Below are 23156 nucleotides of genomic sequence, written 5' to 3'. Positions count from 1 at the left end.
TAGTCTCTATTAACTAAACCATCTTTTACGTGATTCCGAAGGTACCTATGTATTTTGTGTAATTGCTTCCCAGAGAGTTTTTATAAAATTCAGATCAGTAGGAAGTAAGTTTTCAAAGAAACCAGTTAATAATTGGTGTAGATTTGGTTCTGTTTTTTGACACTTGGAACAAGCTTGTCAAATTTGTGTAATACGGGAATAATAAAACAGAATTTTAACACGAAGGAGCTTATGAGCTTTTAGAAATCATCTAGAACTCTATGGAAAATGTTTTTGAAAAAAGTACCCAGAGTGTTGTTGACCAGAACATTGTTATCTTTGATAAACTGACAATTTACTTTTTATCAGTACGTCCAGCCGGCCGTTCATCTAGTAAAGATCGTTTGGCCGTAATGCGTGAGGGGGTTAAAAATTAATATTTCTGAAGCTTAGCTATTAGCCCCCTAAAAGCACACGCTCAACGATTGAAAAAGTATGATCTAGCCTTTTAAGATGTGACTGAACGTAGTACGTAAGATGTGGTAAGTAATAAATGAATTTGAGAAGTACATATGTTTTAAACTTTAAATAAAGGAAAAAATAGATAATACTTTTAGAAGGATTATGTTGATTAGATGGTTTTAGATTTTATAGGCACTGATAAATCTGTTTCCGTTGTATAAAGATGTACATATGTATTCATATACACACAACAAAGGTGAGTCTTCAGAATTTCTTCTGGAATTACTATTGAAACTACATGTGCCAAATGATACTGAATTCTGCAGAGGATGACCCTGAGGTTTATGCTAGGCCGTGTCACAAAAAAATTCTTCAGCAAGGTCTGTTTCTGAGTTCGTCCATGTGTTAACAAGTGCTTGAATATTAAAGCGTGTCTATAAATTCATATCTTTTTAAAGCTTGGTAGTGACCGTGCTGATCATCTACTCCTGTACCTGTTTGTCCCTTCTTTCTGGTCTTTGCTTTTCCTCTCCTTTTTCTCTTGCAGGACTTCTCAAGGTGGCTGATAGGCAGTGCTGGGACTTTGAAGATGTCCAGTACAGAATAGATATTCAATAAATATTTGAATTTAGAATTAAAGTTTATAAGAATGGTATTTTTCTCTTTTTGAATTTTTCTAAAATTGAGGTATGGTTAATGGACAATGTGTTAGTTTCAGCTGTACAGCAGAGTGATTCAGTTATACACGTATATGTATTCTTTTTCCGAATCTTTTCCATTATAGATTATTAAAAGATACTGAGGGGGAGTCCCTGGAGGTCCAGTGGGGAAGACTTCGCCTTCCAATACAGGGGGTGCGGGTTCGATCCCTGGTCAGGGAGCTAAGATCCCACATGCCTCGTGGCCAAAAAACCAAAACATCAAACAGAAGCAATATTGTAAAAAATTCAGTGAAGACTATAAACATGGTCCACATCAAAAAAATATAAATCTTAAAAAAAATAAAGATACTGAGTATAGTTCCCCATGCTATACAGTAGGTCCTTGTTGTTTATCTATTTTCTATGTAGTCGTGTATATCCATTAATCCCAGAGTCCTAATTTATCTCCCACCTCAACCCCGGCTAGCCCCTTTGGTAACCATAAGTTTGTTTTCTCTGTCTGTGGGTCTATTTCTGTTTTGTAAATAAGTTGGAGAATGGATGGTATTTTTTATCTGTAGTACCATCACTTAAAGATATACACTGTTACTAACACTGAATAATAGATATATGAGTTTTAGAAGAGATGCATATATTTCAAATCTATTTCAAGTTCTCTTAGGTAGAACTGGCAAGTGGTATTGTTTTTCTACAATAATGAACAAATTATGAAACTCTCCTGAGTTGTTTTTCTATTTTAAGGTTTGTCAGTTAACAGATGAACAGACACATCACCTCGTGAAAATGATACGTGATTTCAGCCTTCTTTTTTACAGGGTAAGAGCAAAAATTTTTCAACTATGTAAAATGTCAGTTGTTTCCCTTTGATTGCACCAGAAATGTCAAGGCTGTATGTGGCCATCTAGTGGTAAGAGCGTAGAGGTGCAGTAGGGGAGAGTGACACGTTATGGGCCTAATTAACACCTTGAAATTTTAGGTCACAGGTCGGTCCAAACTTGTCTAACTCTAATTATATTAAATTATCTTTACACTAAGTTGGGGGACAGCTATGGTAGCATTTTACTTATTTAGACTCTTGTTCTAATTTTGGATATATAAAAGTAACATATAGCTAGCCTAGAGAGAGATTCAGTACTTTGGGATAAATATAGACTTCATTTCAATCATATTTTGCCACTTAACCATCAGTGTGGTTAATATTATTTAGGTAACTGAATTTAGATTTAGTTTCTTTATCTGTAAAATGGGATAATAATACTTCTCTATCTACCACAGAGACTGTTTTGAGAATAAGTCCTCACTAAACTGTAAATTTCCAAAGTTGTATACATACATATATATGCATATATAGAGTTAAGGAAACACATTTTGTCTTTAAATGAAGTATCATAAATATGTCTTTTTTTTCTCTACAGTCCATTTCCTGTATTCAAAATGTTTGTTTTTACTACTGTTAGAAAGTCAGGTATTGTAGGCTTCTTCATTAATTGGCCTAAAGTGTTAATGAGCCTCTTGCTTTACATACCTGTCCTGAGTATGGATGGCTATTTTAATATTACATATGCTCACTTATTCTTCTAGGGAAAGAAGATTACAGACACCTGCCCATTTTCTGCTCAGATTAAGATGGGCATTTCAATACTTTGCTAAAATTAATATGGGTTGTTCCTGTAATTTTCAGCTTGTAATATGATCCACCATATTTCTGGGCTTTTAAATTTTCACACTGCTGATGTAAATCCCTAACATTCTCTTTGTAGGAGCTTGAATTGTATGTGAGTAGAATAAAACTGTGACAGAGAGTATCAGTGTCTTTTGAAATAGAACTTATGCCAAAACAGAACATGTTCACTGCTCAGATGGCATTTAAGTTTTTCTTTTTTCAGTGAATCTGTAAAATTAAAAACAAAAAGCTGTCCCTTTTGAGGTCAACAGAGAAGATGATCTTGTTAAGTGCTTCTCCGTAGGAATAAGTTGTTTGACTGTTGAAACAAAGTGAGCAGCTCCGGTGTTCTAAAAATAATCAGATTTAAAGCTAATCTAGTCTTTTTCTTATAACCACGTAATTATGTTTAATTATAAAAACCTTAAAAGTATGAAAGACATTTTAAATTATAGAACTTTTATATCCCATTTAGATAGGAGGGTAAAGCCATGCAGAGAACAATTTTGAATACTAATAAGTTATAAAATAATGACTTAATTATTTCACACAAATCTTATTTGACAAATGTTGCAGAATCTTGTCAATACCTTTTTCTCAGATGAAAGAAAAGATTATGAGGACATATGTATAAACATGTACATTTTTAACAAATTATTTTTAGAAATGACTTTCAAGAATATATCTTTCAATGCTGTTTTGTAGATAACATTGTAATGTTTGTTTGTTTGTTTTTAGTGCCACAAAGCAGGATCTGCTGTCTCCAACCACTATAAGGTTTACAAGCGTCCTAATTGTGGTCAATGCTGCTGCAAAATAATTGTGTGTCGCTTAGGGGAGAATAAGAGAATGACATATTTCTGTCCCCACTGTCAGAAGGAAAATCCTCAACATGTTGACATATGGTAAGAAATGTAAAGTTTCCTGTTTGCCCTAATTCTCTAACAAAAACGCTGTTAATAAGAGAACATAGTTGAATAGCTATCAGGCTATTAAGAACAGAAAATAACTCACAAGTATTTGAACACTTGGAAGGAAATAGTAAATAATATCATCCAAAAACCAGAATGAGCTGAAGATGACTTATGAGCCTCTTCTGAATTCAGTAGAAAATCTCTTAACTTTGATGTTAATATCCATGCTTTGACTTTCATCTCATTTTGTAAAGTGATTACCAGGAGGTGTAGTTTTGTCAATAATTGGAAAAATGCAAGTATTTTCCAAAGTTCTTGCTTTTGAAATAATATTATAAAACATTAGCAAGCTCTCTTTACAAAATTGCAGTCTTCTTGGTGAAACAACCAACTACTTACTAAGCACATGTGTGGTGATTCAGCCAGTGGCTGAGTAAGTCTGTTCCCATTCTGCATTCCAGAGCTGGGGAAGTGACCACGGGATGGAGTCAGGGACCCACTGGACCCACTGTGGGATGAACTTGAACTAAAACCCCATTGATCACCTGAGCTCCACAAGCCCCTACTCTAACTGGCAGAGCACAGTGGCGCTTTTGGGTCTCCCGGAGTTAGTGTCAGTTCAGAGCCAGTGTCCAGTAGTCCTCAAAGCTTTGACAGTTTCCTTTTCCACAGTGTACGCTTACCCCGATACGAGGCCATAGGTCGCTTTGGCGAAGGCTGGCTGAAATATTAACAATATAAAGGAGCTGAGCTATATGTGATTACAAGCCAAAATAACCAGTACAGACATGAAACAGATAAAGTGCTACGAAAGTTTGGGGGATGTTAGAAGTTTATAGGTATACAAAAGGTTGGGAAAACCTCTTAGAAAAAGTGTAATTTGAAGTTTATTTTAAAGATATAGGGGGATGGGGTCAAGATGGTGGACTACGAGGATGCGGAATTTCCGTCTCCGCACAACCAGGGCACCTACCAGGCACTGGTGGGAGACCACAGACACCTAACGGGATGGGAGGAACCCCCAGTGACCGGTTGTTTCAATTATACTTTTATTTCTCTTAATGTATTTTTTATCATTCTAATTTTATTTCGTTTTTTATTCTTTGATATTGTACTGCTCCTTTTTTTTTTTTCTTTCTCTTTTTTTTTTTTTTTTTTTTTTTAAACCACACCACGAAGCTTGCGAGGTGTTGGTTCTCAGGCCAGAGGTCGGGACCAAGCTGCTGTGGTGGAAGCTCCAAGTCCAAACCACTGGACTAACAGAGAACCTCAGACCCCAGGGAATATTAATCGGAGTAAGGCCTCCCGGAGGTCCTCATCTCAGCACCAAGACCTGGATCTATCCAACTGCCTGCATACTCCAATGCTGGACGTCTCAGGCCAAACAACCAGTAAGACGGGAATACAGCACCACCTATCAAAAAGAGGAAACAAACCAAAGAAAAAGATGAAACCACGGAAACATATGTTACAAATGAAGGAGCAAGGTAAAAACCTACAAGACCAAATAAATGAAGACGAAATAGGCAACCTATCTGAAAAAGAGTTCAGAGTAGTGCTAGTAAAGATGCTCCAAAATCTGGGAAACAAACTGGAGAAACTGCAAGAAACACTTACCAAGAATCTAGAAGAAGTAAAGAGCAAACAAACGGTGATGAACAACACAATTACTGAAATGAAAAATATTCTAGAAGGAACCAATAGCAGAATAACTGAGGCAGAAGAACAGATAAGTGAGCTAGAAGATAAAACGGTGGAAATAACTGCCAGAAAGCAGAAAAGAAAAAACAAAAGAATTGAAGACAGTCTCAAGAGACCTCTGGGACAACATTAAACAAACCAACATTCGAATTATAGTGGTCCCAGAAGAAGAGAAAAAAAGGGGGTTGAGAAAATATTTGAAGAGATTATAGTCAAAAACTTCCCTAACATCGGAAAGGAAATAGTCAATCAAGTCCAGGAAACACAGAGAGTACCATATGGGATAAACCCAAAGAGAAACACACCGAGAATTATTAATGAAACTATCAAAAATTAAATACAAAGAAAAAATATTGAAAGCAGCAAGGAAGAAGCAGCAAATAACATACAAACTATTAGAGCTAATCAATGAATTTGGTAGAGTAGCAGGATACAAAATTAATGCACAGAAATCTCCTGCATTCCTATACACTAATCATTAAAAATCTGAAAGAGAAATTAAGGAAACACTCCCACTTACCATTGCAACAAAAAGAGTAAAATACCTAGGAATAAACCTACTTAAGGAGACAAAAGACCTGTATGCAGAAAACTATAAGACAATGATGAAAGAAATTAAAGATGATACCAGCAGATGGAGAGATATACCATGTTCTTGGATTGGAAGAATCAGCATTGTGAAAATGACTATACTACCCAAAGCAATCTACAGATTCAATGCAATCCCTATCAACTACCAGTGACATTTTTCACAGTAGTAGAACAAAAAATTTCACAATTTGTATGGAAACACAAAAGACTCCGAATAGCCAAAGCAATCTTGGGAAAGAAAAACGGAGCTGGAGGAATCAGGCTCCCTGACTTCAGACAATACTACAAAGCTACAGTAATCAAGACAGTATAGTAGTGGCACAAAAACAGAAATATAGATCAATGGAACAGGATAGAGAGCCCAGAGATGAACCCATGCACATATCGTCACCTTATGTTTGATAAAGTGGGCAAGAATATACAATGGAGAAAAGACAGCCTCTTCAATAAGTGGTGCTGGGAACACTGGACAGCTGCATGTAGAAGAATGAAATTAGAACACTCCCTAACACCATACACAAAAATAAGCTCAAGATGGATTAAAGACCTAAATGTAAGGCCAGACACTATAAAACTCTTAGAGGAAAATATAGGTAGAACACTCTATGACATACATCACAGCAAGATCCTTTTTGACCCATCTCCTAGAGAAATGGAAATAAAAACAAAAATAAACAAATGGAACCTAATGAAACTTAAAAGCTTTTGCACAGCAGAGGAAACCATAAACAAGACAAAAAGACAACCCTCAGAATGGGAGAAAATATGTGCAAACAAAGCAGCAAAGGATTAATCTCCAAAATATACAAGCAGCTCATGCAGCTCAATATCAAAAAAACAAATAACCCAATCCAATAATGGGCGGAAGACCTAAATAGACATTTCTCCAAAGAAGATATACAGATTGCCAACAAATACATGAAAAGCTGCTCAACATCACTAATCATTAGAGAAATGCAAATCAAAACTACAATGAGGTGTCACCTCACACCAGTCAGAATGGCCATCATCAAAAAATCTACAAAGAATAAATGCTGGAGAGGGTGTGGAGGAAAGGAAACCTTCTTGCACTGTCGGTGGGAGTGTAAATTGATACAGCCACTGTGGAGAACAGTATGGAGGTGCCTTAAAAAACTAAAAATAGAACTACCATATGACCCAGCAATCCCACTACTGGGCATATACCCTGAGAAATCATAATCAAAAAGAGTCATGTACCACAAAGTTCATTGCAGCTCTATTTACGATAGCCAGGACATGGAAGTAACCTAAGTGTGCATCGACAGATGAATGGATAAATTACTCAGCCATAAAAAGAAACAAAATTGAGTTATTTGTAGTGAGGTGGATGGACCTAGAGTCTGTAATACAGGGTGAAGTAAGTCAGAAAGAGAAAAACAAATACTGTATGCTAACACATATATGTGGAATCTAAAAAAAAAAAAAAAAAAGCTTCTGATGAACTTAGGGTCAGGACAGGAATAAAGATGTAGACGTAGAGAATGGACTTGAGGACACGGGGACGGGGAAGGGTAAGCTGGGACGAAGTGAGAGAGTAACATGGACATACATACACTACCAAATGTAAAACAGATAGCTAGCGGGAAGCAGCCGCGTAGCACAGGGAGATCAGCTCGGTGCTTTGTGACCACCTAGAGGGGTGGGATAGGGAGGGAGGGAGGGAGATGCAAGAGGGAGGGGATATGGGGCTATATGTATGCGTATAGTTGATTCACTTTGTTATACAGCAGAAACTAACACACCGTTGTAAAGCAATTATACTCCAATAAAGATGTTAAAAAACAGAATTTTGGCTAAATAAATGAGCAGACATTATTTACTTGGAAAGAAAGAGCATTGCCACAAACCTTGAATCATTGACGATAAGTCTCCAAGTTTGTTAACTAGCAAACGCTAGTTTTACAGGTAGGAGGGGAGCAACTAGTAGGAGTCAGTAGTAGTTCTGGAGACGGCTGACTTCTTACCTGAATCAGTAGATTAAGGACTTTTTAATTGATTATAGCATAATTAGGATGGGAAATGAAGAAACAGACGTGAAACTTGCGTAGTGTAATGGGCGAGAGATGGTTTCCAGTCCTGAGGTCAAGACACTGGAAATGGAGAGAAAAATAGATACTTAAAAAGAATTTTAATGCCAGCAAGTATTGTGAGAGGTTTGCTATGGAGGATAAAGCAAAAAGTTCCAGGCCCAAAACCAGAAATTTTCACTTTGTAGACATGGGAAAGACGGGTAGAATGGAAGAGATAAATTAAGTTTTGGATCTGTGGACTAGATAGTCCACATAGGGTGGGAAGGGGGTGGGAGATGATGGCTTGAGTGTTACTACCCGTGTTCTTAGTTGAAGTATTAAAGCGAGATCAGTTCACTGGAAAAGTATATAGAAAAGAACAAAGGAGGAGAGAGGCACCATCTTGTCTGTGGAGAGCTCAGGGCCCTGGGGTGGAGATAATGTGGTCCAGATCCCCATTATGTCTTCATAAATATATTTGCAGCTATCTTTTTTTTTCCTCCTTGTTGCTGTGTTTCATTTTGTTCATCACCTTTCGTTATCGATTACTTTTCTCTAAACCACACCATATCCCCATTTTCTCAGCCTCCTTATCCCATTTTACTATCACAGAGATCCGAAATATGTTTAAATAATATATTACACAGATTTATGGGTCTCCTATTTTTAATGTTATAGGTGTACATTTATTTGATCAAAAGTGTATAACACTGGATCTGGAAGACAGAGTACAGTCAATATATATTTGTCTACTGAATAAGTGATTAATGTTCCCTATATATTTGTTTTCTGTGGATTGATAGCTTTTGAATTTTTAAAAAATTCTTCCAGATTATCAAGTAAACATGTTATTTATCATATAAATAAGATCATTGTCAATTCCAAAGGGTTTTTGAAACTAGGACTCAAAGCCTCAAGGGTTCCCTGAAAGAGACTTGGGAGTTGCTGTGAGTTTGGGAGGCCGTGCTGTACTGGAAACGTCCTGGGCCCTGCATTCCCTCCTCCTTCCTGACCTACTTCTGTTCTCTCTGTTGGCATCCAGCTCAAGACTCATTGCAAAATGTAATATTTGCCCCACTCTTCGAGATTTCTGTAATTAAGTATATTCAGTTCCTTTTCTGGATAAGCATTTGAGCACTTTTTATATTGACTAAATTTTTTCACTTTAAAGTCATTTCAAATGAAATTGAAATATGAGAAGCCCAGTAGTAATGATCTAAATTCTTGTGTTCCTTCAGTCACTAAAAGTTTACTTCACCCTTTCCGGAAGTCCTCCCCAGATTTTCCCGTTGTCATTGATCACACCGCACTTTGAATACCTATACCAGTTATTGTTGGCTCTGCTTCATATTACTAGCTAGCATAATTTACATGTGTGACTATTGTTTCCTTAAGGGGAAACTGCATTTTTCTTTGTTTTTTACTAGTCTTTATAAATTTCCGTTTCACTTTTTCATTTCTGTACTATTTCCTTTCTTTCTTAGGGTCTACTCTATGCCAGGTACTGGGAAAACAAAGAGAAAATAGAATACAGTCACTCGAAGGGCTCAGAGTCTCATGTAGGGAGTAAATAGGTCATTAGAACCCCGTGATGGAACTGCTGCAAAAGGGCACATTTGTGCTAACGGCAGTGGAGCTGTAGCATGGATGAGGAAACCCTGAAATCCACCTGGGAAGAGCAAAGAAATCTCTGAGGAGGTGAAGTTTGAGCTTAGCGTGGGAAGAAATAGGAACTCATCAAAGACAAGAGGCAGGAAAGGGATTTCCTGGAAGAGAAAACAGCCCCTGACAAGGTGCACGGGGAAGTGCCCGGTGCATTCAGGGAGCTGCAGGAGAGGAGGATGTTTTGTTCCTATACGAAGGTGTATTTACGCCTAGAAACCATCTAGTTTGGCAATGTGTTGAGAGCTGGTTGCTAGTTGATGAGAATTTAGTGTTGTTTGCCAACCAGTTCTTACGGCCGACCTGACCTGGCAGGGTTCTTTCAGGGCGATGGAGCAGTTATAGGGCATTTGGGAGGCGTGAAGAAAATCTGTGGAGGGTTAATCTTGACAGGGTAGCCCTGTTTGGGGAAGAGAGTTCGACTGCATAGTTGTTATGTTTAAAAACATAATTTTTAAAGGACTCTTTTGACAACGATGAAAGATACCCCATGCAAATTATCTTAAAATGGGAATTTTGGGGTCATGGAGCCAAAATAAATATTGGGGTAATTTCATAGCATCAGTGGAAAAACTATAAAAAGCCACGTCTCAGGGACTGGGACTCCCGAAGGTGACCTGCTTAACTAAGTCTCATTTCAAGTCTCGTGGTAGCAGATTCTCTCTGGTTTCAGCAGGAGAAGCACCTTCTGGGGAGGCTTCCAGGAAGGACTGTGGCCCCCTGACTAGGGGATCAGAGTAGAGTGTGGCAATTGATTCAGCTGAAGTAGAATTCGGACGGATTGCTGGGCTTTACCCCCAGAGTTTGCGATTCAGAGAGAGGCCTATGACCCCCGAGTTCCCACGTGGTGCTGGTGCTGTGAGCCCAAGGGCCTTTCTCTGAGAACCACCCGACTTTGGGGCCCCCTCAGCTGTCTCTGACTTGCGCCTCTACCGGGCTGTTTGTGGGTCAGCGGTGGGCGGTGCACGTGTTGAGGGGACTTGCAGCCCAGGCCATGACGCCCCCTAGGTGAGGAAGGGAGCAGCACCTCTTGTCCTGGAAGTTTAAGACAGTCCCCCTGCCCCCTGACATCACCCGGGCGCACCGTCCCCGGGCACTGAGCAGGTATGAGCTGGTGCTGGCAGCGCGTGGGCCCTGCGCAGAGCGAGCCCCAGGACTGAGGCCGGCGACGGCGTCCCCAACGGCCGTGCAGCTGGGTGGCCGCTTCCACTCCGCACGCTCCCACTCCCACCCACAGAGGGCAGCACAGCAAGCCGTGGAAGCTTCGTGAGCTTCTGGTCGATTTGCCTCTGCAGCCGGGCCTGCAGGAGTTGCTGGTGGACCAGGGGATGAGGGGAAGAAGTGTTAAGGACGGCTCGTGGGTTTCTGGCCTGATCAGCTGAGCGGTGGTGATGCCATTTACGGAGATGGGACAAACGAGCAGAGTTGCGGGTGGGGGCAGGGGGTCCTGACTTACTTGTACTAGCTTCCCATGGCTGCCATAACAAATTACCGCCCACCTGATAGCTTAAAGCAACAGAAACTTATTCTCTCACGGTTCTGGATGCCAGAAGCTCAGCGTCACTTTCACTGGGCCGAAGTCCAGGTGTGGGCCGCTCTGTGCTTCCCCCAGAGGCTCTAGGGGAGAATCCGTTCCTCGCCTTTTCAGGCTTCCGGTGGCTGCCAGTGTCCTTCACTTGTGGCCACACGACTCCTCACGTCTCTGCCTGTGCAGTCACATCACCTCCTCCCCTCTGTGTGTGTCGTATCTCTCTGTCTCTCTCATCAGGATACTCGTGTTTGGATTAAGAGATCGCCCTGGTAATCCAGAACCATCTCCCCATGTCAGGATCCTTAATTACATCTGCAAAGGTCCTCTTTAGAAAGTTACAGTTACAGGTCCCTGGCTTTGTGGCCTGCTGTCTTTAGGAGGCCATCATTCAGCCTACTACAGACAGGTTAAGGTTGAAATTCCTGTTAAAGGAATCTTTAATCTCCAACTGGAGATTGGAAAGAATGTATTAGTAGGCGATTAAGAAATGGAGCAGTAAGGAGAGAATGCTTCCAAAGCTTCTTTATGTAACAATAAATATCCCCTCATGGTTCATGAAACTTAGATGAAAATGGTTAAAAGTTGGAGCACATTGAAAATCTCAAGGTTATTTAAATTGTGTTTACTTAATTAGGAGGAAATGTGTGATGCTGCCTCTCAGAGTAAGTTAGTAGAGGGCAGGGATTAGGTCAAGTAAATTCTGTAGAAGGTCTGGTGTTCCATAGGAATAAGAAATATTTTTAAAAATGTATTTTATTGAAGTATAGTTGATTTACAGAGATAAGAAATATTGAATGGCATTAAAAGTCAAGGTAAGTAAAGATAAAAAAAACCATAATGAGATGTGTCGTACTTTCAGATTTTCTTATGCTATTTATGATTTTACCAGACAAGTCTGAATTTTAAACCTGTTATAATTATGCATAGGAGCAAAATGTTACAGAAGACAAGGCTACCTTTGAAAGTCAAAGAACTCATGTTCTGAAACGTAAGGTACAAAGCCTTTACTGAAAGAACTTTTTTTCAATATTAATATTTGGAATCCTGAAAGGAATCCATGACACCGTATTGGCTGCTAAGCCATGTGATGTGCTCTGTAGACCCAGAGCCATGTGCTACAGAGCAGGACTGTATCAGAGCTTTAGAAAGGCATTTCCTGTAACAGTAAAGAGTCAGTTAGGAATTCCATCGTTATAGATTATAGATCAATTGATTTAGTGCCCAGTAGATATTGAGAAATTCCAGAGGCACACGAAGTGAATGTAAAACTTTTCTCATCTTACATTCAGTGCTCTCATTTCTACATGACTTTTTTCCTCCCTAATTTGAATAAAGATATTTTAGTTTTGCTTTGGGAAGAGTCCCACTTACTTAAAAAGCTAGTTGAGGGCTTCCCTGGTGGCGCAGCGGTTGAGAGTCCGCCTGCCGATGCAGGGGACGCGGGTTCGTGCCCCGGTCCGGGAAGATCCCACGTGCCGCGGAGCAGCTGGGCCCGTGAGCCATGGCCGCTGGGCCTGCGCGTCCGGAGCCTGCGCTCCGCAACGGGAGAGGCCACAACAGTGAGAGGCCCGCGTACCGCAAAACAAACAAACAAACAAGCTAGTTGAGAAATGCTCCCTAGTGGTTATGTCAAGTATTTTTAGTTAGTTTAAAAAACACACACAACTCTTTGACTCTGAAACTTTTGTTATTTCTGTCTTTAAAAGCAATCAGCGGAGCCCAAGTAAAAACATTTTATTCCGAGAGAGATAGAACTTCTAAGCAATAGTAAACATGTAGCATTTGGGTATGAATGGTTCTGTAATTGTTTCTAAGATACCCAGCATGTATAAGAACGAGACAATAATGAAAGTGCTAATGATTAACTTCAGAAGTTCTCTTATAGCAGGCTGCCAGCTAGAAATACTACAGTCAGTTGGCCATCTAGCAGAGGGGGTCATCTTACGGACTCTGTGGCCCGGAAGTCTGAAGAGCAGTGGACATGTGAGGTCTGTACGCTAACAAACAAGCCGTCTTCTAAAGCATGTGATGCTTGCCTGACTTCAAGGCCTACGGGTAAGACTGAATTTTGATTCTGAGTTCCTTCCATTTCAAAGAGGGTTAATTGTACAAAGTCAGGTACATATCTTGTTCCGTCTTGATATTTCATAATGAAGTAAAATGCTCTCTTTCTGAAAGGTTTAAAGGAATTGCCAGCCTTTGCATGTAAATGACGCTAACATTCTGTTGGGCACTTTTTTTTTTTAAACGGGGGGAAAACACGCTTCTGCTAAAAGAGTGTGTGCTGTTATATCTCAAAAAACTGAGACGACCACATCTGCTCCCTACTGTTTCTAATGAATTATTCAATAAAGCTTTGTTTTATGCAGATTTCAGCAACTTTCGAGTTTGTTATTCAGTCCACATGTTTCATAAATGGAAAGGGAGGATTTCTGTAAGAATATCTTTGCAGGTGGAATAGAAAAATGCTGAATTTTTTCTCTTCTTCATCCCTCTACCCCTTGTTATTAAAATCTTTACCCAGACAATTGTACTGATTTCATTGAAATCCTTCAGAATAACTCTTTGTAGCTCACAATTTCATGCGTGCAGAGGACGGAGAACCTTAGAGGAAACCTGTGATTAAGAAGCATCTCATTGATGCAGCTTCTATTGTGCTCTCAAAGTGTTCTTTCTTTCTTCAGTTAGAGAGGAGAACGTTCATTCTTGACTTCTGGACCCCGCGGCGTGCGAGCCGTCACGTTGTGTCTTGTTCGCTGGGCCAGAAACGCAGGCATCACCCCTTATAAGGCTTTGCTTGTAGCAGAAGGGACTGTGTCTCCTCTTTCGGTCCCTCCCTCTGCAGTATCATTCAACAGAGAGCCCTCAGAAAACCCCACTCTTCGGTGTCCACGTTTATTTTGACATTCCGAAGTGCCTTTACACATTTTAATTCCTTCCTTGTTATTTTTTTCTGAGTATGAAAGGCAGGTAGCTGCAATTTAGAATAAGTTACAGATTCCAAAATCCTAGGACGCTTTTTTGAAACATATTTAATAAATGTAAATCTTTGTAATTCATCTTTACGTAATTTTAATAGGCCTTTCACTTGGTCTTGTCATTCACAGAAGCATTCCTGATAATCTAGATATAGGCTCTAACTGCTGATCTAAAGCTTTGTGGGGTGTCACCTCTTATTTACACTGCTTTAATATTTGGCCTAATAGCAACAAAATGGATAGCTCAGTAACCTTTAATTGCTTAAACATAACAAGTAGAAATCTTTATTAAACCCATCTCTGAGTCCCTGGAAATTTTGCACTTCATATGGTACTTTATTTCCTAATCTGAAGGTGGTTAATTCTGAAATGCTCAAGCTAACTTTGTATTATGAGTTCTATACATGAGGTTACTGTAATAAATGAACTAAATGTTTTAATCTAATGAAAAGATGTTTCAAACAGTCAATGTATTTATAGGAAAGGAATAATGCAGAATTACTGGTCTCTCCTTCCAGATTCGGTACCCAAGAACGAAGGAAATCCTATTGCCTTTAACAGTTTAGTGAAATACCCTTGTAATAGCTTTGGAAAACCAAGGACGGAAGTGAAGATCAACAGGAAAACTGCATTTGGAACTACAACCCTTGTTTTGACGGACTTCAGCAATAAATCCAGTGCTTTGGAAAGAGAAGAAAGCCAAAACCAGACACTAGATGGGCAAAGTCCAAACCCTGCTCCTAACGTTTGTTTTAGTGAGACAGTGCACCCCTCCAAGGAGAGAACAAACTATGGAACTCAACTGCCTAGCAAAGTAAACACACCATCGATGGTCTGCTCTCCATCTAAATCATTTAGTCCAGCACGTAAAAGACTAAAGACAGCCCACGACGCATCACGGGATCTCAAAAGCGGCAACGCTGGATTTTCTAACAGGTACGATGCTTCTACGCTTGCTCTTTAAGGTATTTGCGTAAGTTTTAAGACTGTGCCAGAAAGGTCATCCATTGCTGAGGAAGCTGAATTGATGTTGCAAATGCCAGTCGGACCCTGAAAGACTATTCCAGTGATTTACATCCCCTGCCTCCTCTAGCTTATAGTATTAGAGAAGGGAAGGGGATGAGAACCAGAATTGCCTCCATCTGTAGAAAGTTTTGTTTGGCTTTTGTCTGACTGTAACCATACGCACGCTCAATACAGAATGTCCGGAAAATATTGGAAAGGATAAAGAATAATGGTTAAATCGCCCATATTCTTACCGGTTAGCAGTCTCCTCCGTTAGCAGTTTTGTTTAAGCTTTTCTCCCAATGAAAGATAGTTCTTCTCGAAGGGAAACTGTCATTCATAACGTTTAGTAAATGTCTTCTGTTCTAAAGAGAGGAATCTGAGATATTTTTAGTGACATTTCTGCCAAAGAGAGTGACTGTTGCAAACAGCCAGGGGTCAGGGAGGGTGGTCTTTGTTTCAACCAAAAAGGCTCACAGTGAGTGCTACTTTGGGACCGGAAATTTAAAAAGTTGTAAAATTCCCAATTAATGAGTACCGCCGGAGCAGATATGTTTCATGAGACCACCAGCTAGTAGGCATTCAGGAGAAGACACCCCCCCACCCCCCACCCCGGTTGCTGTCACCAGAGTTAGAGAAATGTTAACAAACAATGCCATCCTTGTTCCGGAATGATTATTGACAGATCCTGGAACCATTGTTCCCCAACCTTGTTTAATTTCTTTATCTGGGACTCCTATCACACCTGATATTATGCCTCCGCCAGGGAGAGAGCTCTCTCCACAATTTTCTTTCCCTTCAGAAAGCGGACACTGTATAGCCAGCATCCTTAAACGAAGGGAAGACTATTTTTTTTTATTTTATTTTTTATTTTTTTTGCGGTACACGGGGCTCATTGTTGTGGCCTCTCCCGTTGCGGAGCACAGGCTCCGGACGCGCAGGCTCAGCGGCCACGGCTCACGGGCCCAGCCGCTCCGCGGCACGTGGGATCCTCCCGGACCCGGGCACGAACCCGCGTCCCCTGCATCGGCAGGCGGACTCTCAACCCCTGCGCCACAAGGGAAGCCCCGGGAAAACTATTTTAAAGGGAGCGAAGGTGAGTGTTCTTCTCCTGTGCCTTTTCTCGCCAGTGGGGGATGGGCACAGGAGGAGTTGCCGTGAATGGGGTCTGAAATAATCTCAGGAGGGATTCAGATCTCCAACTTCTCATCTGATGAGCTGTGTCTTGGCTGAGGGAGAGGTTCTTTGGGCAGTGCGATGAAGGACCGCCATTGCACAAACCCAGACCGACCTCCGGGAATCCTTGAATGACAGAACTCTGAGACGGTTTTTGGTCAACAGATGCTTTAATCTCGAGTTTCTTGTACTGACTCTAATTTTACCATCAGTTAATCTTGATCATTTATCCGTGGCTGATTTTTGTTGTTGTTCATAATCATTTATAATAACTGGTTTGACTTTTGTCTATAATACTCACAAAATATAGACATTTGAGTTAAGCTATGGGGGGCCGGACGCTCAGGCTCAGTGGTCATGACTCACGGGCCCAGCCGCTCTGCGGCACGTGGGATCTTCCCGGACCGGGGCACGAACCCGTGTACCCTGCCTTGGCAGGCGGATTCTCAACCACTGCGCCACCAGGGAAGCCCGGGGGGGGAGGGGGGCAAACTTTTAACTGACTTGATCAGTACACCACCTTTTCACTGAACACTAATTAATGTGTCATGACGAAAGTTCATGAAGGAGCTAGTTAAGAGTGTCTGAGTTGGGAGGCTATGCTGTAGGAAAATCATTTTTGAACAGCCTTTTCTGTTGTGTAGCTTAAGTGGAGAGAAGCAGCTGTGAGCGTTTAAAAATATTGTGGCTTTTGTTGTACTCAAATGAAGTATCTTGGCATATTTTTATTTCCTTAGTGCTTTGTAGAAAATCTCAGACAATTTAACTAATGAATTATGGATTTAAAAAGGCACTAATGTAACCTTAAATTTTAAAGATTTCTTCATAAGCCATTAGTAATAGGGTCATATGATTAATCACAGCACACAGCTTTACTTAGAAACACTGCAGCGTGCGTATGTGTTGAATATAAGGACCCCAGGAATGAGACTCCAAAATCAATCAACATCAACTAGCAGAATAAATGTCAAGTGATGAAATACATTCACCCAGCAGCCCTTCTGCACCCAGCTACTTTACAAGGAATAAATTGCAAATTACTGTCATTTATTTCATTTTTCTCCTTGTCTGGCAGCTACAGTGTTCATCTTGTGGACAAGACGCCAAGCAGAAGCTCACAACATAATAGGATTAAAGCAGGTGGTCCACTCAGAGAATTTATAGCCAGTTCATTGTTTCTTTAATAATTGTATGGTAATTAATTTGCCCTTTGTTCTCTTAATTACTGCTCTCATCACCACATGATACATGCTATGTTGATGGGGCATATTTTCAGATGGGTCTTTAGATAGACTTGAATTTTATCCAGCTACTGGGTTATAAATTAGATCGTTGAACCAATTTTTAAGCAGTTAAGAATGACTGTTAGACAATTTTAAGTCTTTGATCCAATTATTGTAAACGCAGAGCAAAACACAGTGATAACCGCTTCAAAGAAGCATAACGTGTTTTGGGTTGAAGTTTTTCCTGAGCTGATGCAAAGGCTCGCGTAGATGAGTGAAATGAAAATCACTAACATTTTCTCAGGTCTGCCGCCATCAGGGTTGCCAAATTCCACCTCTAATCACCAGTGAAGCACTCACCTCTCATTCATGCTTCTGGTTCACCTTTTGGTGTTTTCAGTCCCCAAGGATGTCAGAACCACCTGGGACCATCCAGGATGAGTCATTTAACCTCTGTTTGTTTGTTACGATCCTTGAAATACTGCTGAGCTACAAAATCTACATTCAGTGAGACTGATCAGTTCAGTGTTTTTATTACAATGAATCACCCTATCTGTAAAATAAGTTAAACCGTGATAAACTGGTCACTGAAGAAATAACCCGTTTTAAAAATTACAAACCTGTGCTTGGTAATGTCTTCCTTCTTGATAATAGCTTTTATCTGATCTCTGTTCTGTGTTACTTGAACAATGCTTATGGAACATGTTCAGTGTTTATTTATTAATAAGTATTTATTAAGAAACTGTTATACATTAAGCATTACTCTTGGTTCCAATGATGACCTCTACCTCAGCAAAATACAGCCAGCAGGGCCAAAGTCAGCCCACCCCTGTTTTTATAAATAAAGTTTTATCGAGACACATCCCATTCCCATTGGTTTACATAGTCCCTCTGGCTGCTTTGCATGCTAAAACAGCAGATTCTAGTATTTTGCAACAGAGACCATAAGACCCACAAGCCTAAACGCATGTCCCTTCTGAAAAAGATTTTCCAACCCTGATCTATTATATTGACCGTTTATAATCCAGTATTAGTACTCAAAATGATCAAAATAAGTTAAACTAGTTATCAAAATAAGTTAAACTATCCCATATGCTAAGTTTACCCAAGAAAATGCTCTGCTACATTTTCGAAAGTTTTTAAAGTAATGATTGAAACAGAGGAACCAAGATGTCCTCAATTAATCAGAACATTTAATTACCCTGGATAACGTTTGCTATCATAAAATTAAGATTCCCTGTACATCTTTAGAGCTGATGTGTTCACAGACGGCATCAGTGTCTTGGTTACATTAACTCAGCGCTTCAGTCCTTCCTGTGTGTATGAATCCCCGGGGAGTCCTGTTCACATGCAGATTCTGATTCTGCCCTCGATCTGGAGTAGGGGAGGATCATTCTGTACCTGTGGGGAGCTGCCAGGTGATGCTTATGCTTCTGGTCAGATGGACCACACTCTACGGGCTGGGGTAAGATTAGCGCGTGGCTGTTTTCTCCTTTAACTTTATACCAAGGGAGAAACAGAATTGAAGACAGAAATGAGGCACCTAAAGGAAACCCTGGGATCTTTCCTTTCTACCTTAATCCTGCCTTCCACCGCGCTCCTCTCCAGAAAAGCTTTCCTAGTAAGAAAATCTAAACATCTCCCTGGATTTGCGGAACTCTGGAGATTTCTAGGTTGAAGCAAGTGGGTTTGAAAATGTTTAACTAATTGTTACCTCAGACAGCCTTCCAAATAATATATAAAACTGTTTGCACGTGTGTACTTGTTTTTAACGAAAGCATCCGTTTCTTTCTTCCCATTAAGATTCTTAACCTTCTGTGTTCCTCCTCTAAATTTTTTTTTTTAAGCACTGTTTATGACCCACTTGCTTCAATTTTGAAATCACTCAACTTCTCTACAACCACCCAGATGTTCAGCTTCTCTTGAAGTTAACGTTTTAATATTGCCCCGTTGGGGGAGGGGGGCTGTTGAAGTGAAGGGGGTTTGGAAAGGAGAAGTCTTTTGCCCCTCACCCTCCTCATTTCTGGTCAGCATCCCCCGTGATGCTAAAGTATAAGCCACTATCCCCTACCCTGAAAATGCTACCAACAATATAGCTGCTGGAGAAATACTTAATGATAACAGTTCCCTTAGCAGTGCCCACAGCTGCTTTCATCTTGCACGGGCCTGCTGCCCAAGCAGCTTCCGAAACTTCAGGGCGTTTGAGTCCATCCCAGACATCAGGATGCTTGAGTCCATTTAAAGAAATATATTTAAACATCTCTTTTACAAACGAGTGTAAACCAGTTTCACCACAAATAAAAGATCCCTTGTATGTCAATTCTATCTCAGTAAAACTGGAAAAAATATCTCACACTCTGAACATTTCAATTCGATATGACGCCTCAAGGCATCATTATAGGAACAGGTATGGGGAGAATGTGGTTTAGGAAGCAAGGAAAAGGGAACCAACCTCCGATTTATAAGTATTTTTAAAAAATCATTTAAGAATGGTATTTTGTTCTTTAGAAGTGAACAAAAAAAGAAAGGAAGAACTTTATCATTAAAAAAGGACTTCTGGTTTTAATAAGAGCTCTTTTTCTCTTCAGTAGGTTTATTAAGAAGACTTTTATAAAGACATTATTAAAATATGCAAGATATAAACAAATTAAAAATAATCATGAAGCTCCTTTTCAAAGAAAAAATTCCACCTAGACAGCTACAGTGGAAGCCTGGCTTCTGGCCTTTATACACTGTATTCAGGGGTAACCTCTGGACACTCTTGATCTAATCGTGGGGGGAGACGGACGCTTCCTCACTAGCTTTACAAAATACACATTTCTGCTCGGCCAGGCAGCCTATTACTTGCTGAAATACGATTGCAACTCTTATGGTAGACTTGATCAAAGAAAAGCATAGAAGATTGTCTTTAGATTGGACAGTAGATCTCTCTGGCCTTGTCAGAACCATCGATGAGAGTTTGCTACCCATGAGAAAATAATTGGAGAAGATTGTGACTCTAGTTCCTTTGGGGGTCAGGGGACAGCTGGACTTGAGAATATGCTAAGGGAAATAAAAGTGGCCACCCTGTCACATTGGGTAAGAAAAGAACCGAATGTCACAAACGAAAACTAAGAAGACTGGATGTGCAATTCAGCCGTTTTTTATTCTTGAGAAATTTAAATGATATGCCTAATTTAAATTTAATTTACATAAATAAGTAGCTTTGGAAGGAAATTCCCTGGGAAAACCAAGAATTAAAAAGACGTAGGAGTGTATGTATCGGGCTGGCCAACAAGATCGTTCAGTTAGTGAATACATTGTTCAACGAAATTCTTGGCGAAAATGAAAGACGTCTTTTATTTTTACTTAAAACCGGACGAACTTGTTGGCCAACCCAGGCACTTTGCGGGAAGTCGACGGCGGTCGCTTCCTGGTACCGCCTCTTGGTAGAGGAGGGGTTCCGATGCGCGGTGAGCTGGCGTGAATGACCCCTTCTGGCACGATCGTGCTGCAGTTACTGTGTAACTTGTCATTACAGGGAGCTTCGGAGTAACGCGGCAGGCGTTCCTCGTTCGTTCAACGCCGTCAGTCCCCGCTGCCGTGAACATGACCGCCCCTGCGCTCTGCAAGTGGTGAGGAAGGAAGGAGAAAACAAGGGCAGGCGCTTTTACGCTTGTCCTCTGCCGAGAGAAGCACAGTGTGGATTTTTCCAAGTACGTGTACGACCTATCGAGCTTAATGATAGTGTCCTTGAATGCTTCAGTCGTCAAAGTGTAACAGATACAGCAGAGTCCGTTTCTGGTTGTACCTTTAAATTTCAAAGCCAGGCTGACTGACATTGAGTCTAAAACGCGAATGTTGAATAACCGAAAATTCAGAGGTTCATCCCCCAAAGAAACATTAATCAAACGACAGCTTTTCCATTATTAGAGTATATCGTATTTGTGAAACCACCGGGTAGAAGTGTTGCCCCCTTGGTTTACAAAGAGAGACGTATTGAGTCACCCAGGTGACTGATAATCCAAGATAGATATTTGCTCTTCCTGACTTCAGTGTGACGTCCAAACCTTTGGTTCACGCACTGGATAGAAGAAACCAGGGAAATAATTTACATGCCCTGGATTTACAGTAAACGTAGCAAATCCTATCGCACAGGCTTAACCAAAACAAGTGATGGCACAGTAACAGTTTAGATGTAGGTGATTCCCCAGCCTTTCAATCCATGAGTTTGTCCCTGCAAATGAGTGTGAGATACAAGACAGGAGTCTGGGCGCTTTGGGTCAGTCTGTCTGCCTTCCTCAGAACGAGAGCCTCTCACTTCGGACTGTGGTCCTAAGGTTGAAAGATACATATTTTTCCCAGCTGCTTCATCCGGTGCCTAACTAGAAAAAGAAAATATGGATCTGTTTCGGTGCTGGAGCAAAAGTTTTCTGGTTGGGCTTGCTGAGAGAGAAATGATCTGTCTTCAGTGTGATACCTTCCTAAGGAATTCCCCAGGGAAAATTTGATCATGATCTTAGAGCATAACCGCTGTCCGAGATGTGGCTCCATCCTACTCAACTTCCTGATCTCCTCCCCTCAAAGCTTGTATAGATGTAATGGAGAAAATATTATTAGCAATATTAACAATATCACAGCCTTCTTGGTAGCTCTCTTGAGGCCAAAATTAATAAGGATAAGAGTAATACAATGGAATTTGCATGAATTAGTCCTGGTAATTCGGTACTGGATGCTTTCTTTTCCTAGGAGACTAAGGAAGTTTAATATTAAAATCATAACAAATCTTTGACCTTAATAGCTTAAACAGAGCTATAGCAGGAACACTGGTGATTTGCTTTACAGAGAGATTTTCAATAAAGTGAAGGAACTTCTGTAAGTATGCCTTTGGACAGAGGGAAACTCAGAATTATGACAATTTTCTGTGTGATTCAAGCGAATTTGTTAGAGATGCTTCTTATAGGATATAAGGTTTTTTAGGGGCAACAACTAATGACTTATGTGTATCTTACAATGTCAAATTAATAGGAACAGCAGTGAAGACATTACAGTACTAATCAAATGCGTCGAGGCTCAGCCTGTCTGTCATTCTACCTTCCATCTAAGCTTTACAATCTGTTTTTCCCCCAGTGGGCGGACTTGTCCTTCCCATTCTGCAGCCATGGCAAGCGCTCCATCATGAGAACAGTGTTGAAGATTGGACCTAATAACGGAAAGAATTTTTTTGTGTGCCCTCTCGGGAAGGAAAAACAGTGCAGTTTTTTCCAATGGGCAGAAAATGGGCCAGGAATAAACATTATTCCAGGATGCTAAAGTTATTGCAATATTTGAGAACTCTTCATTTTATTTGTGTGCCGTCTTTTCATTCAAGGTGTTTTTTTTGCCTTGATGAATGCTGTATGTGTTTTATCAAATATACAACATATTCCATTTAGAGTGTATATTTAATGCATTTAGTTATGACAATAAAGTATTTTTAGTATGCTCTAGGTCTCTTGTAACTTCTTTGGGGAAGCAGTGATTTTTTTTTAGGAGTGGAGTATGCAGTCAATAAAATAATAAGGTATTCTGTCTGAAATGAATAATTTCTCAGGTATCAC

General features: G+C 40.3%; 1 protein-coding gene across 5 annotated transcripts in view; it reads left to right on the top strand.

Moving 5' to 3' along the window:
* The window catches only part of NEIL3 (nei like DNA glycosylase 3), a 389514-nt gene extending 366593 nt beyond the window's left edge, over positions 1–22921 (top strand). For 4 of the 5 annotated variants that reach the window (XM_067022467.1, XM_067022468.1, XM_067022466.1 and 1 more), the window contains 6 exons: positions 1845–1919; positions 3505–3671; positions 13081–13250; positions 14692–15109; positions 21098–21272; positions 22687–22921. In XM_067022467.1, coding sequence (XP_066878568.1) covers positions 1845–1919; positions 3505–3671; positions 13081–13250; positions 14692–15109; positions 21098–21272; positions 22687–22869 — 1188 coding nt within the window. In that variant the 3' untranslated portion in view covers positions 22870–22921. Of the gene's footprint in view, positions 1–1844; positions 1920–3504; positions 3672–4859; positions 7212–13080; positions 13251–14691; positions 15110–21097; positions 21273–22686 lie in introns of those variants that run through there. The other variant, XM_059049081.2, reaches the window with a different exon arrangement.
* Positions 22922–23156: the final 235 nt, after the last annotated feature.

This window comes from Kogia breviceps, chromosome 20 (assembly GCF_026419965.1).
Source record: "Kogia breviceps isolate mKogBre1 chromosome 20, mKogBre1 haplotype 1, whole genome shotgun sequence".
Classification (NCBI taxonomy): Eukaryota; Metazoa; Chordata; class Mammalia; order Artiodactyla; family Physeteridae; genus Kogia; species Kogia breviceps.
This window is presented reverse-complemented; position numbering and strand designations above follow the sequence as displayed.